General features: G+C 39.9%; 1 protein-coding gene across 15 annotated transcripts in view; it reads left to right on the top strand.

Annotated features, from left to right (window-relative positions):
• Window positions 1-15,479, top strand: part of Atpalpha (sodium/potassium-transporting ATPase subunit alpha) — a 175,928-nt gene that overhangs the window by 149,276 nt on the left and 11,173 nt on the right. For 11 of the 15 annotated variants that reach the window (XM_076194579.1, XM_076194574.1, XM_076194577.1 and 8 more), the window contains 9 exons: window positions 1,665-1,802; window positions 2,280-2,483; window positions 5,554-5,667; window positions 9,938-10,072; window positions 10,865-10,982; window positions 11,112-11,297; window positions 11,479-12,005; window positions 12,327-13,050; window positions 13,256-13,512. In XM_076194579.1, the coding sequence (XP_076050694.1) occupies window positions 1,665-1,802; window positions 2,280-2,483; window positions 5,554-5,667; window positions 9,938-10,072; window positions 10,865-10,982; window positions 11,112-11,297; window positions 11,479-12,005; window positions 12,327-13,050; window positions 13,256-13,512 (2,403 nt within the window). Of the gene's footprint in view, window positions 1-1,664; window positions 1,803-2,279; window positions 2,484-4,629; window positions 4,744-5,553; window positions 5,668-9,937; window positions 10,073-10,864; window positions 10,983-11,111; window positions 11,298-11,478; window positions 12,006-12,326; window positions 13,051-13,255; window positions 13,513-13,863; window positions 13,959-15,479 lie in introns of all 15 variants that reach the window. The other 4 variants (XM_076194569.1, XM_076194566.1, XM_076194570.1 and 1 more) reach the window with 3 other exon arrangements.

The following is a 15,479-nucleotide window of genomic DNA, read 5'->3' as shown; positions in this document are numbered from 1 at the left end:
ACGTCTTGCTATTAAAAATCCATAGGCATACTTAAAATAGTCAATTTAATATCTAATGCTAAGAGAATGACGGTTTCCCTCTATTTTTGTAGTATTTTCTTCAGTTCCTAACACGACACAGTATAGGTAAATTCTGTTGAACATGTATATCTATGTGGGTAGAATTTTCACTCACTAAATGCTCACTCTTCCAAAAATCTGGAAGAGTTTTTCCTCTTCCTCCTCCTCCACCTCCTCTTCCTCTTCATCCTATCTCCTTCAACCGTACTTCATGTTTCTCTCCTAAAATGGAAAGTTTTTTTCTTGACCGTATTCAGTGTGGACAGATACCCAGAGGAAGAAATGGTTCATGAAGTAGAGTAAACTGTAACGCAAGGTTGTCGACATGACGTCAGTCAATAGTCGACATGACGTCAGTCAATAGTCGACATGACGTCAGCCATTACAGTCGACATGACGTCAGCCATTACAGTCGACATGGCGTAATTGGTTTGCAGATTAAAATCTGGTGTCAACAAGGGAGTGGGTTAGCCTTTCTTAGGTCCAACTACCTTGCATTTGTGAACAAGAAAATCTTTAGATCTTTGGGTATCTGTCTGATGGACTAGGCTGCCCTGGAGATGGTCAACTTATCCACATGTCTTTGGGTAAATTCCTCTTAGGAGGAACATTGGAAAAGTGTAGCTATGGTGATGGTAAATTATTATTTTTTTCTTTCTTTGCCTTGGTATAGTCTGGACATAACCACCATATCTCCTCCTCGCAGAAAATGTCAACAATTGGCCATTTGTAGTCGTAGAATTTCTGGTGACGGGGGAAAAATGTAGAATAAAATTTTGTATAATTGCGGCTGGGTTGAAAAGCTTTTTTCTTGTACTCGCAGCGATGCTCTGTATATTTTGTTTTTCGTCTTTTATTTCTGTATTTATTAATTTTCTCCCCCAATTAATTTCTTTATTTTCAGGTCAAAAGGTTTTTTCCAATAGTTCAGTTTATGTAGACGGAATGTCTATAATTTGCATCAAAAGAATAGAAACTTTGGAACATTCCTTTTGATTATTTCATGTTTGAACGTGTTGGCGTCGTATGTTAATTAATGTTATTCTTGTACGTGTGAGAATGTATGTGTGCGTATTTTCTACCAATATGTATAAGTGCTTGTTAGCAAAGATACATTACTCTATGAATGACAAAATATCTTGACTTGAAATCTGTAAGTAGACGAAAAGCTCGGGTCAGCAGGCAAAACTAGCAGACTCGTCTGCCGAACGTTCGAAAGGGCTATCTCTGACGCATGTTCCACGACTATTTTCTTTTTGTTCATGACTGCATGGAAATTGGGCTACGGGTCTTATCTATCAATTGCCAAGTATTCTACTGTTGCCTTTTAATTGAATTTATAACCTTTCTCGAATTCTATCATAACGAAGACGTGGACACTCGTTTTTTATTGTGCTGTTTGTAATGATATACATGTAGCCTTGTAGCCAAGTTGTCATTTTTATGGCTGGATAGGAAATAAAAGTAATCCAATATCATAGAATGAATTAGAAATATCCAGAACCTGATACAGTAGATAGTTTTGTTGGATTGTTTTTTTTACCCAAGTTGATGTTTTGTGTAGACTTTAATTCGGTTCTAATTATTTTCTGCCTCGTTTCCAGTCAAAGAAGAAGGTATCTAAGAAGAAGACCAAGGGAGGAGAGCATGATTTGGACGATCTCAAACAAGAATTGGAACTTGATGAGCACAAAGTTCCATTTGAGGAACTCTACCAGCGTCTTCAAGCCAACCCAGATACGGTAAGAAAATATTCCTAACGTAAATAGCAAATGCTCAGGAGTTTGTTTGAAATTAAACAAAATTTACCAATTAATGCTGAACGGAGGAATGTGATTTTTGATTTTCAAATAATTTCAAGAGTTAAGAAATATTTCTATTCATATCTAAATATCTAAAGATTATTTTAGTAGTGCATGTTGAAGTATGCGTTTTGATGGAGAAACTTTTTTTCCCACTGGGAAAAATAGATGAAATATATAAATGAAATAAATAAAGCTAAATCTAATCCCTGTAAATTTTTAATGGACCGTAATTATGGTATGAAATGTACATTGTGTGTGGGGTGCATACGATCTGCTTCCCACACTCCCCCCCCCCCCCGACCTCAATCCTTTACTTATCCCTACCCACTCACACAGTAAACTTCATCCACTCACGCTCCACGTAAATCCTACTCTTGGTGCATCCACACAAGTAACCCAGATTGTCCTTCACAGGGTTTGACCGCTGCAGAAGCTCAACGCCGTATAGAGCGGGATGGACCTAATGCTTTGACTCCGCCAAAGAAAACACCAGAATGGGTGAAGTTTGCAAAGAACTTGTTCGGAGGCTTTGCTCTCCTCCTCTGGATTGGTGCCATCCTCTGCTTCGTGGCTTACTCCATCGAGTCTGCATCCGAGGAAGAACCTTCAAATGACAATGTAGGTCTTCTCAGCAGAAGCCATTTTTGTTCGTCTTGATGAATATTTTGAATGAAATTTCTGAGATTCTTCAATACAATTCTTTATTTTTAATCTTTAAATGTTAGCTTAATTTTTTTTTACATCTTGAAATTGGGTTGATAAATATAAATTATAAAAAATGATCAGTGTCCAAATTTGAACAAAATGTCGAAAGTTTCAAGTTTCCCCCCCGCAGATTAAAAAAAAAAAAAAAAATCCCAATGTTAATATTAACGTCTTTGACGTTTGAATTGATGTTAATCAAATTCGAATTTTCAACTTGACGACTTAGATCTTTCAGGATTGGATGACGTGCAGAGAAAGCAGATAATGTGTATTTCCTCCTCCCTAACTTGTTCTCCATTCTCTCTTAACTAACTTCACAACTTCTTGGCTAACAATTGATTTAACTGCCCATGTTGCTTGATTCTCAATTCCTGCCCCCTTCGTGAAATAAAAGCTTGTTCAATACGAGTAGTTTGTTTATAAATTGGGTGTTTGTGTTGTTCAGTGGTATTTAAGGATTATGCGTATTAGTTGCATACACTTGTAATATTTGTTGTAATTTTGTGTACATGAGCAAGGTGGAGCAAATGTCAATTAATTGCGCGTACATACACAAACGCGCGCGCGCGCGCACACACACACACACACACGACTCGGTGGCGCAGTTGGTAGAGCGCTGAATTGTCACCATAGTGGCCCGTAGTTCTTGGTTCGAATCCTGCCCAGGGCCGAAATTATTTCGGTACCGCTGCGCTTCGGGTCGTTACCCATAGATCGGACCTACGAGCTCTGAGCTCTCTTCCAGGAGGTAAATAGCTGTCGATCACGTGTCCAACACGTGATCCAAAGACCAAGTGAACAACACACACACACACACACCTCGTAGCGCAGTGGTTAGTTCCCGGCTGCCACTACGGAGGTCCGGGTTCGAATCCCACCCAGGGCTGAAATAATTTCAGTATCGCTGCGCTGTGAGTTGTTACTCAAATTCCGTGGGCGGGGAGTTGGGTGCGTGTGTGCACGTGTAAGGTCACAGCATTACCCATAGATCAGTCATGAGCTCAGAGCTCTCTTCCAGGAGGGAAATAGCTGTCGATCACGAGTCCAACACGTGAGCCAAAGACCAGGGTGAATCACACACACACACACACACATACACACACAGCATGTATACATGGGAAACCTTGGGAATATCAATGTCTTCCATTGATAAATCAAATCCTTTATGTTGAAATGCTTAACCTCTTCAATACGAGTCAAATATTCGCGTGGAGCATCGGATGCCTAATGCACTATGCATCGCACCACTTGTGTTATAAGATATAAAGTCCCTGCTGTATTACTAGTTCTTTCACTCTTGAGTAACAATAAACGCAAAACGTAATCAAGCCAGTTCATAAAATTCAGGGGTCACTCGGCTATAACTTTAAAGTAACTATAATCAAACCGCCCATGCCAGCGTATACCCACGCAGGCCTCATGATGTCTAAGTAGGCATTATCATATCAGAGGTTAAACGTTTCAAAAACGGCGTGGTAGCCCCAGTCAGTACATTTTGCAGTTAACCAAACACGTGCTGTGTATAGATGTGTGAATGTACGTATGTGTGCGTGTTGTACATAAAATAATTTGGCTTGAGGGAGTAGGACATTGCTTCTGTACGGGGCATTTTTGTAAGCGGGGGAAGTAGATTGTAGTCTGCCATAACGAAGATCTTGTCGAGCAGCCTTTGCTCCTGATCTCATGGCTGTATACACTTTAGATCACTCTGTGAACATAGATATATATATTTATAGATATATTTATATATACATGTACTGTATATAGGTAGATATATAGATGTAGGTAGATACATAGATATGTAGATAGATATGTAGACGTATAAAGTACAGATATGTACATAATATATGCATACATGTTTTTGTCTAGACATTTATTTATTTATTTTTATTTTATTTTATTTTTTTCTATATTTCTTGTTGTGGGAAGTGTTCCCACAACATCCTTTGTGCTCGGTATTTGTAGACTAGAAGGACTAGATTTGTTAGAAATTAAATTTTTGTTTATTTACTTGTTTCTTCCTGTGTGGTCATGTACGTCAACCTGGCATGTTTTTCAGCTGTACCTAGGAATTGTGTTGACGTCTGTGGTGATTATTACCGGTGTCTTCTCATACTATCAGGAGGCAAAGTCCTCGGCTATCATGGAATCGTTTAAGAACATGGTGCCACAGGTAACCGTAATGGGCTAGAAGGCAGAACTGTAGTGAAAGTTAGAGGAATGTGTTAGATCCTGTCATGGTAAGACGCTGGAGTAAAGAGGCTTCTTAGTACATGTTAGACCAAGGGATAGGAAGTTGTTAGTAAGTACGACCAAAGTCGAGGTAAGGACACATCTGGACACTGGACCAGACCAGACCAGACCAGACCAGGTGTTGGACGAGAACATTTGTAAGAATTTGTGCTAGTCTTTTTTTTATTTCACAGCAACACAATTAGGTCAAGATTTAGATTTACAAGTGCTTCTCGTGATCTGGTCTCCACAACCCAAAACACCGTGGTTATTCGAACACGTAAAAAACCCCACTTGCACCAGGTAGTGTTTGTATGTTTTCGTATTTTAGTAGTCTGTACATAATACACACCTAACGTGCCTTGCTCTAATGTTAAGATATACCCTGCGCTTGATCCCACCCCTTCTCTTGTTTTGTACCTTTTCCGTGCTCTTTACCCTCAAAGCATTTCTGACAGATGTGGATGCCTGCAATAATCCAAGATGCCTAGATGATATGCAACCTCTTTAGTGGTCTGGAGCAACCCTTTGGCCACACTTTTCCTTGTGCCTCCTTTCTTTGCTGTGCTATCAGTAAGACTTAGCTTCCCCAGCTTGGCAAAGGGTAGCAAAGACCACAGGAGGACTTGCACCATAGCAGTAGAGTCGCCGCCTGCCGGAGATCAGTATTATTGCTAAGATTGCCCTTGAGCAGCGGAGGAGTATGGCTCCCTTTCTCCCTCAGCCACTGACGGAACAAGTTTGCTTTCAGTTGTACCTTGGTGTTGTGCTCACGGCTGTTGTAATTATCACTGGGGTCTTCTCGTATTATCAAGAGGCCAAGAGCTCGAGAATCATGGAATCGTTCAAGAACATGGTCCCCCAGGTATTGTCAAGACCTGTTTTTTATTGCTAGTGTTAAACTCTTTCCGCCTCTTCGGTCTGTGTGGGTTTCTAGAGGCAAACTTGGCTCGAGGTTTTGGTTTAAAACTCGAGCTTCTCTTAACATTGCATTGCTGGTCTTGGATTAAGAAATGGCACATAGTGACTTAAGTCTGAAGTATTCTTAAAAGTTGTGGTGTATACATTGGTCCTATTGGTCTCAAATAACCTATAGTCAATGCATTATAGTACATTGGGGAAAGGCTACATGGAAGACCTGAAATGTTCCGAGTCTTGGAAAATGCTTATCACTGCTGCTTACATTCAAGTGCTTTCATCACACTTGATTCCCAATGTGTGTGTCTCGTATCTACCACCACATTAGTACGCAAACAAAGGAAACCAAGGCTGTACAATATTTTTTTTCTCAAAGTTTTGAAATGTACTTGTTGGGATTATTTTAAAAGTGAAAGGATTTTGCTTACAAAGAGACTGGATTTTTGAGCAGTGAATAGTTTTAATAGTAGCCTGATTTGAGTCCAACAGTCCTACTCTGACCTATAGATAGAAAGTGGAGAGGACTGACTGTTGTTTGTCAGCTTTACTCCCTTGTTAGTGACAGTCATGTTCTTTTGAAGATAAATGAACCCAAGTTGCAACACGACCTTAAAAGGAAATTAATTCGAGATGCGTAGTTCACTTCAGAGCTTCTTTTGGGAGATAATCCATTGCCATAGCTTTAATGTCGTTGCTTTTATGTACAGTCAAAATGAAACTAATTGTTATATTAATTAGAAAGCTATTATCGTAAATTCAAAGCCATGGCTGTTTAAGATGTGTTTACCGCTACTCAAATGGTGTTTGAGCTTATTGTTCATGTTTGATATATGGTGTGTGTAAGGTATCATGTGTTAGAAGATTCCTGAAAACATGTGCATGGCTTTGAAATGTAGTGCTTATGCACGAAGCGGTGTGCAACTTGCCTCGATTAAATGTGAAATACTTAAGAAGGAACTGTAGCCAAAGCAACATAGGGATAATTTCAGACTGAACATAGACATCAGGCTGGTATCTTTGCCTTTTGCTCGATAAGATGCTTCTCCAGGAACCGTAGAATCTGAGGCCACCATTTTGAATGGAAAAGGAAGTCGCTCAGGCTCTAATATGTTTAAGGACAGCAGCTATTTCTATTGTGTAGTCCCAGTCTCCGTTTACATAGAATAGTTTTGTCTAGAAATTGAGAGTCCAGGCTTTTCCCGTACAAATGCTAAATGACGAATTGAATCATTGGCATGAACCCTTTCGCTGCTTGGGTTTTTTCCCTCGGCTGAATAAAATTGCTTTGTGGCAGCCAGAAAAAGCGTACCAGTTGTTAGTAGTAGTAAAAAGGTTGAGAGACTATTTAACCCTTATGTTTCTTGAGGGTGACTGTTGGCTAAATAGCACCAACCAGAACAAACGTATAAACGGCACCTTCAGCGGAAGAGTTAGTCGTGCATATGCCAGTGCCATACAAACAATTATGATGTAAGTAGTGTTGAACTAGACAGTAAATTATAGATGTACAGGCATTTACATGTAATCAATTTCTATGATCAGCACCTTGGTTAGTGGATAAAAAGTGGAAAAGTCATGGTGGGTAGATTAAATGTGTGTGTGTGTGTGTATATGTATATGTGTGTATATATATGTATATGTGTGTGTATATATATATGTATGTGTGTGTATATATGTGTGTGTATATATATATATGTATGTGTGTATATATGTATATATATGTATATTGTATATATATGTATATTGTATATATATGTATATTGTATATATATGTATATTGTATATATACATATGTATATTGTATATATGTATATTGTATATATACATATGTATATTGTATATATGTATATTGTATATATACATATGTATATTGTATATATGTATATTGTATATATACATAAGTATATTGTATATATGTATATTGTATATATACATATGTATGTATACATTTATATTGTATATATACTTATGTATATATACATGCATATTGTATATATACATATATAATATATAATATACATATGTATATATATGTATATAATACATATATACATGTATATTATATACATGTATGTATATATACATATGTATATATGTATATATTTATATGTACATATATGTATATATGTATATAAATGTATATATATATATGTATATAAATGTATATATATATGTATATAAATGTATATACGTGTATATAAATGTATATATATGTATATAAATGTATATATATATGTATATAAATGTATATGTATGTATATGTATGTATATGTATGTATATGTATATGTATGTATATGTATATATAATGTAAATATATACGAATGAAACATTTTAGGAAGAGAACAGGTAATGGAAGTGACCGATTAGTTATAGAGGTCTTGAGATTATTCTCACAGCACCACCTGTCCATGCATATTGAAGAAAACCAACAGTGATACTTCATTAGTCAAGTCAAACCCAAGCTAGTTCAGATAGTTTTCTTCAGTCTCTAAAATTCTAATAAGAACGAAAACTCCTTAGAAATGGATACATGCCAAAGATCCTATTTTTCTTAGTGGCTGCACCAGTACACACTTGCATTGTAAAGAAGACCCACTCAACTCCCTGTCTGAATTTTGTACACCAAGGGTGAAAACTCCCCCTGTTCCCTGACATGTTGCTTAGTTGAAAAATGGTGCAGCAGCGAGGTGCAACTTCTCCACAGCCGTGCTTGACGGCTTAAGATGGCGTACCCCCACCTCTTCACCATATAAAGTTTCCCTCCCCAACCCTCACCCAGTAGTCCATTTGATATTTTATGAAGCATATGGGAACATGTCAGTAGGCCACATCATTTAATGTCCATTCACGATCCCATTCTGACTTATTTGCCTCTGGAAATATATCAACGTGCTTCTGATATGAGGATTTTTGTTTCAAAACTTGTTTTAGATATTAGAGACTGAATTTTAGAGTACCCCAGTGAGGAACACGATCTGTATTGAAATGTTGGTTTGTTTCCAAGTTTCAAATGAGAATAAGTGATGGAGAGATATCTTTGAAAAAAACTCAATGATGCACTGGAGAACCATGACATCACATGTAAACTTTAGGAATTATTTTGGTAGTATGCCTGTTATGTCCAAGGCGTAGGATGAATGGTAGCATGACACATAAGATTGAAAATTGCGTACTGATGATCAGGCAAGTATGTGCATTGAGAATATCTCCAGGTATTTCAGTAGTTGTCATTTTTACCTTTTTTTTTTTTTTTTCAGAGCAGGATAAGCAATAGCTAATGATGCATTTGAAATTCTTTTAGTGTGCGTGTATGTGTGTGTGTGTTTTTGTAATTGTAGTATACAGGAAAGGAACAACGTTTGTTGGGTCCCATCTCCTAGTCTCATAATTTTTTATCGTACTGTACTTAAATACTTGGCATCAAACTCACTTCCAACTTAATCCGTATCCTTGATTTCACAAATGATCACTTTTATATTTGAATTTGTATATCGTTTGAGCTTGGGCTATATCATGTAAACAGTTCCATCTAGTACTTGTGCACTTGTTACACAGAGAACTGTATTTCTTTGTCGTTTGTTAACTTGCTCCATGACCTCTGAAAGTCCTCCCATTTTTAATCAGATTTAGTCACTGCAATCTATCATCTTTAGTGACCTAAATACTATAATCATATCACTTGTGTCTTTCCAATCTTTTGAAAGTAGGCTGACCCAGTTTTTAACCCATTCAACTCCGATGACAAGATGTCTTGTCATTTGGTCAAATAAAACAAAAAATCATAAAACACCAAAATGTTTGATCAAACACCAGAAAAAATATGACGTCAATCCTCGCTTCGCTCGCAGCGAAGCGAGGACTGACGTCATATTTTTTCTGGTGTTTGATCAAACATTTTGGTGTTTTATGATTTTTTGTTTTATTTGACCAAATGACAAGACATCTTGTCATCGGAGTTGAATGGGTTAAGAGTGTGCGTGTGTGTGTTTGTGAAAGTTGTTAATCTCACTAATGCCTGTAGGTTTACAGCATTGGCATAGGTATATAATTACAAATGCATCTTATCCATGTTTTGTGGGAACCTCTCTATTTCTTTTCCTTAGTATAAGTTTAACTGGATTGTTGCTGTTTGGAAAGTGTGCGATACTGAACATATTGTGAATATAGCGATAAGATTTTTGGAATAGATTTGTAATCTTGCGTCTGTTTTACGCAGTATGCCATTGTGCTTCGTGAGGGAGAGAAGATCAACGTTCAGGCAGAAGCTCTTTGCATTGGTGACATCGTCGAGGTCAAGTTCGGCGACCGAATCCCTGCAGACATCCGTGTCATCGAAGCTCGAGGATTCAAGGTATCTTTACTCTCGTTTTATGTTTACGTTTTTCGAGAATTATACCTTCAATTCGAATCTGCTCGCATTTTGACATAGTGGACCTGCAGTCCTTCAACCTCCTCAGGGGAGCTGGTAAGGGTTGGGTTTCTCCCTAAGATACAAGAGGTCTTACGGTCCAGTCACACCAAACTTATCTGTTTCCGACCTCTGGTGGTGACCAGGCTGATTTGTGCTGTTCCTCTGTTTATGAAAAGAATTCAGGACAATGCAATTGGAATGAATCGTCCCCCCCCCCTCCTCCCTGTCATGAGAAAGCGCCACACTGTCGAAGGTGGTCGGAAATGGGTCATAAGCTTGGTGTGACTGGGGCTTTAGGTTTGGTTTGGAGACAGTGCCAGCCTATGGGCATTCTATCCAAATAGAGACGAGAATGTCAAAGGACATCCGTACAGTAACGGAAAAGCAGCAGGGGGGGGGGAGTAGAATGTATATACTGTACAATAGATTAGCACGGATTACATGCCGGTTCCTCTGTAACAGGGTTTCTCAACCAGCAGTTGGCAGAGACCATTCAGGGTGTCTGTGGGATCGTAACTGCTTGTGTGAACGTACAGTACTTACATGGGAACATTATGTATAAATCCTGTATGACATATCTATGTCCAAAACTTTGGGGGTTGGCGGTGTTCCTTGTAATACAAGGTCGTCTGATTGGGGGTATTCAGAAGGGAAAGAGTTGAATGGTTTTATGGTCTCCCCAGCCCGTGCCTGCTCATCAGTCGCTAACTCGTTCCTTTTCCGTGATACTAGGTCGACAACTCTTCACTCACCGGAGAGTCTGAGCCACAGTCCCGAAGCTCCGATTTCACAAACGAGAATCCTCTGGAAACAAAGAACCTCGCCTTTTTCTCCACCAATGCCGTAGAAGGTACGTTCTCCCTCCCGGCAAGTCTTGCTCTGAGCTGCTTCAACCTTAAAATGTGGATTATTCTTGTAAGATATTTCTGCCCCTCTTGGTTCTTGACGACGTCTCACCGGGGGAAACTCTCGTTTTCAGGAACATGCAAGGGAATCGTGATCAACATTGGCGACAACACTGTCATGGGTCGTATTGCTGGTCTGGCCTCCGGTCTGGATACTGGTGAAACTCCCATTGCTAAGGAAATTGCCCATTTCATCCACATCATCACTGGTGTGGCTGTCTTCTTGGGTGTCACATTCTTCGTCATCGCTTTCATTCTCGGTAGGTTTCGTAACCAGTTCAGCCGTGTCCCATGACTGGGTGGTCTGAAATATTGAATTGATGAGATCTTTGGGTCCAGCTGGTGGTTGCATGTTGCAATTGTCCTGGATGCAACAGGAATCGTGTCAAATGGAAGAAGCCCCAGGGTACCGATTGACGAATATTTTGCTTTCGACTACAGGTTACCACTGGCTGGATGCTGTCGTGTTCCTCATCGGTATCATTGTGGCCAACGTACCCGAGGGCTTGCTTGCTACCGTGACAGTGTGTCTGACCCTGACGGCCAAGAGGATGGCTGCCAAGAACTGCCTTGTCAAGAATTTGGAAGCCGTAGAGACTTTGGGCTCGACCTCCACCATCTGCTCCGACAAGACCGGCACCCTAACCCAGAACCGTATGACAGTTGCTCACATGTGGTTCGACAGCACCATCATCGAAGCGGACACCTCCGAAGATCAGTCCGGATGCCAGTACGACAAGACCTCCAGCGGGTGGAAGGCTCTGTCGCGTATCGCAGCCCTGTGCAACCGTGCCGAGTTCAAGTCTGCCCAGGAGAACGTGCCCATTCTGAAGCGGGAGGTTAATGGTGATGCTTCCGAAGCTGCTCTGCTCAAGTGCGTGGAATTGGCCATGGGAGACGTCAAGGGATGGAGAGCCCGCAACAAGAAGGTCTGCGAAATCCCCTTCAATTCCACCAACAAGTACCAGGTGAGTGGACTTGATCTCTTGTATATCCAAGCCTCTGGTGTATGCACGTATATTTTTTTACCCTCTCAACGTAGTAACTTGTAGATTCTCTCAAACGACCTACCAGCAGTTTTTTTTTACGTAGCTAAAGGAAGGCTGGCTGTGGGGTGGTGCATGCCCTTGGACGCACTATTGAAATAATCGTCATTAACGGGAACGATTTTCTTATGTTGTGGAGGCTTATGTAGATAAAACTCACTTTGATAGATTCCATGATATTGAAGAAAATTTTCATTGTGACTTGGCGGCTACTTGGAATGAATTTTTCTTTGCGTTTCTCAGGTGTCTATCCACGAGACAGAAGACAAAGACGACCCACGATACTTGTTGGTCATGAAGGGTGCCCCAGAGAGAATCCTGGAGAGATCCTCTACCATTTTGGTGAACGGAGAAGAGAAGCCTCTTGACGAAGAGATGAAGGAAGCCTTCAACAACGCCTACCTCGAGCTCGGTGGTCTTGGAGAGCGAGTGTTGGGTTTCTGCGATTACATGCTTCCATCAGACAAGTACCCTCTGGGCTATCCTTTCGATTCCGATTCGGCCAACTTCCCCGTGCATGGTCTGCGCTTCGTCGGTCTCATGTCCATGATTGATCCTCCCCGTGCTGCTGTGCCTGATGCCGTGGCCAAGTGCCGATCTGCCGGTATCAAAGTCATCATGGTTACTGGTGATCACCCCATCACAGCCAAGGCCATTGCCAAGTCCGTAGGTATCATCTCCGAAGGTAACGAGACTGTAGAGGACATCGCCCAGCGACTGAATATCCCCATCAAGGAAGTAGATCCCCGTGAAGCAAAGGCAGCCGTCGTCCACGGTGTTGAACTTCGTGACATGAGTTCTGAGCAGTTGGATGATGTCCTGAGGCACCATACTGAGATCGTGTTTGCCAGAACCTCACCCCAGCAGAAGTTGATCATTGTAGAAGGTTGTCAGAGGCTGGGTGCCATTGTAGCTGTGACTGGTGATGGTGTCAATGATTCTCCTGCCCTCAAGAAGGCCGACATTGGTACGTAGCAAACCACGCATTACTACAGTTTGACGTTTTGCAAGCCCGGGAGAAGTGATTGATGATTTAGTTAATGTTGGATGGATCTTAGTTGATTGACTATGATTAGTTTGTCCAGATAACTTTTATACACATGAATTTCAAGCAGCATGGCTATTGCACATTACGGTTCAACTGATGGTCGTGGCTGTGCTCTTCTTTTCAGGTGTTGCTATGGGTATTGCTGGCTCTGACGTATCCAAACAGGCTGCCGACATGATCTTGCTGGACGACAACTTTGCCTCCATCGTTACCGGTGTAGAGGAGGGACGTCTGATCTTCGACAACTTGAAGAAATCCATCGCTTACACCTTGACCTCCAACATTCCCGAGATTTCTCCGTTCTTGTTCTTCATGATCGGCTCCGTGCCACTTCCCCTCGGGACTGTTACCATCCTGTGTATTGATCTGGGCACTGATATGGTAAGTAGCATGACCTTGAGAGGCACTTTTTGCATACCTCCTTGTCATGTCCAATCTGCCAAGGCACTGTCATATTTAACTTTATATATAGAGCATCAGTTGGTAATGAGAATGTTTCAGTAATATTTTTTTGGTCACTTAACTGATAATAGGTGATGTATTTTTCTCTAGATTTTTGAGTTGTGGTAGGGATATAGACCGTCACTTTCAGTTTCAGAAGATGCAATGATCAGTACTTGAGTGCAGTGGCAAAGAGGCAGATGTTCCTTACCCACCCCCCAATGTATAATAATGTTCTTGCCCAATTTAAAAAAAAATGCTCATTACTAATATTTGTGTTGTTTTCTAAAGATTCCTGCCATCTCATTAGCTTATGAAATGGCAGAGTCTGATATCATGAAGCGTTTTCCACGAAACCCAAACTACGATAAACTTGTTAATGACAGGTACATAGTAGAATAGAGAAAGTTGCACATGTAGCCGTAGTAGCCATTAAACGAAGGATCTGCTTTTATTCCCTCTGCAAAGTAGACAAAGCGTAACTTTAGTTGGCCCATACTTTGTCAGTAAGTTGCAGAATTGTGTATTTATTACACTGAAGGATATTGCTACTTGTTAAATTTCACTGTAATTGGCAAAAACCGACAAGTTGCTTTGAGGGACAGTAATATGTATTTTGGTATTTCTCGTAGACTTCTCTATTTGATTATTATGTCTTTGATTCATATCTATTGGCGGTTGACTCTGATGGCCCCTTTTGTAGGTACCCGCAATTTCCCTGGCCTATGAGTATGCAGAAAGTGACATTATGAAAAGATACCCACGAAATCCATTCAAAGATAAGCTTGTGAACGAGAGGTAACATTATTATTTTTTTTTTTTTTTATTATTCACTTCATCTGGCCAGAAGGTTTTCAGGCTTTACCTACAGCATTTTTTCCTTAAGATGTTTCCTAAGCACTCGCACGTATGAAAAATTTAATCTTTTTTCTGAAAAATCCACACGAGTAAAAGCGTATATGTACCTAGTTAACTAGTGTCGTCAGTAAAGAAAAAAAATGGAAGAGTTAGGAAAGGACCATTTACTGTCATTTGTCTCAACTCTAAAGCTCTTCTCTCTCTTTCTTTCTCTTTCTATCATTCTGTGTTTCATTCTCGTTTTCTCTCTCAAATTTAAAACGGTTATACTAGGAAAAGCTTGGGCAGTAACTAGTATAGTTTATCTTGAATATTGCAGTTAGATATTGTGTAAAACAAAATTGCACACACACACACACACACTCGCTCACTCACTCACTTACTTACTCACTCTCTTGGAACAAGTTAGATGAGAAAGTGGTGTGTGCAAAAACAATACATGAATTTAAAAACAGTTTAGATAAAATGAGATATGAACACGGGACACTACTAGCATAGCTTCCCTTCCCGTAAAATACAACTAGGTAAATACACACACTTGTTAGCGTAAACATACACAGTAACCCAAGTGTATGTATGTATGTGCATATGTTATTTTACTTGTGTGGATGCATATTCAATTACTCTAATGGGCCATAGAGAAAAAGATTGTTATTTGCTATAATTCTTCTTTCGCGTGAATTTGGCGCCAAAGCTGAACAGCATGAACGAACATTGATACGTCTAACGGACATGTTGGAACAAGAAATATTTAAGGTTGAAGCTTTGATGTGCCAATATAGGCAGCCAGACTCCAAATTCAGGACTCGGTCTGAAGCCTAATTTGTTCACATTTATCTTTTTATTATTATTATTATTACTATTACTATTACTATTACTTCATCTGGATGCTAATGATACATTTTCTCTCAGGATTTCTTGGACTTGGGCGTGTTTGCTCAGCTATCATTTATTGTTCTACAGAATATCTCATCTTGCCTTTATCAATCATGGTCACAGTACCTCATCTCACACATGGTGTCACCCATTCTCATCCTTATAACAACGTA

The sequence above is a fragment of the Oratosquilla oratoria genome, chromosome 12, assembly GCF_046742065.1.
Source record: "Oratosquilla oratoria isolate Oo_2021 chromosome 12, ASM4674206v1, whole genome shotgun sequence".
NCBI classification, from domain to species: Eukaryota; Metazoa; Arthropoda; class Malacostraca; order Stomatopoda; family Squillidae; genus Oratosquilla; species Oratosquilla oratoria.
This window is presented reverse-complemented; position numbering and strand designations above follow the sequence as displayed.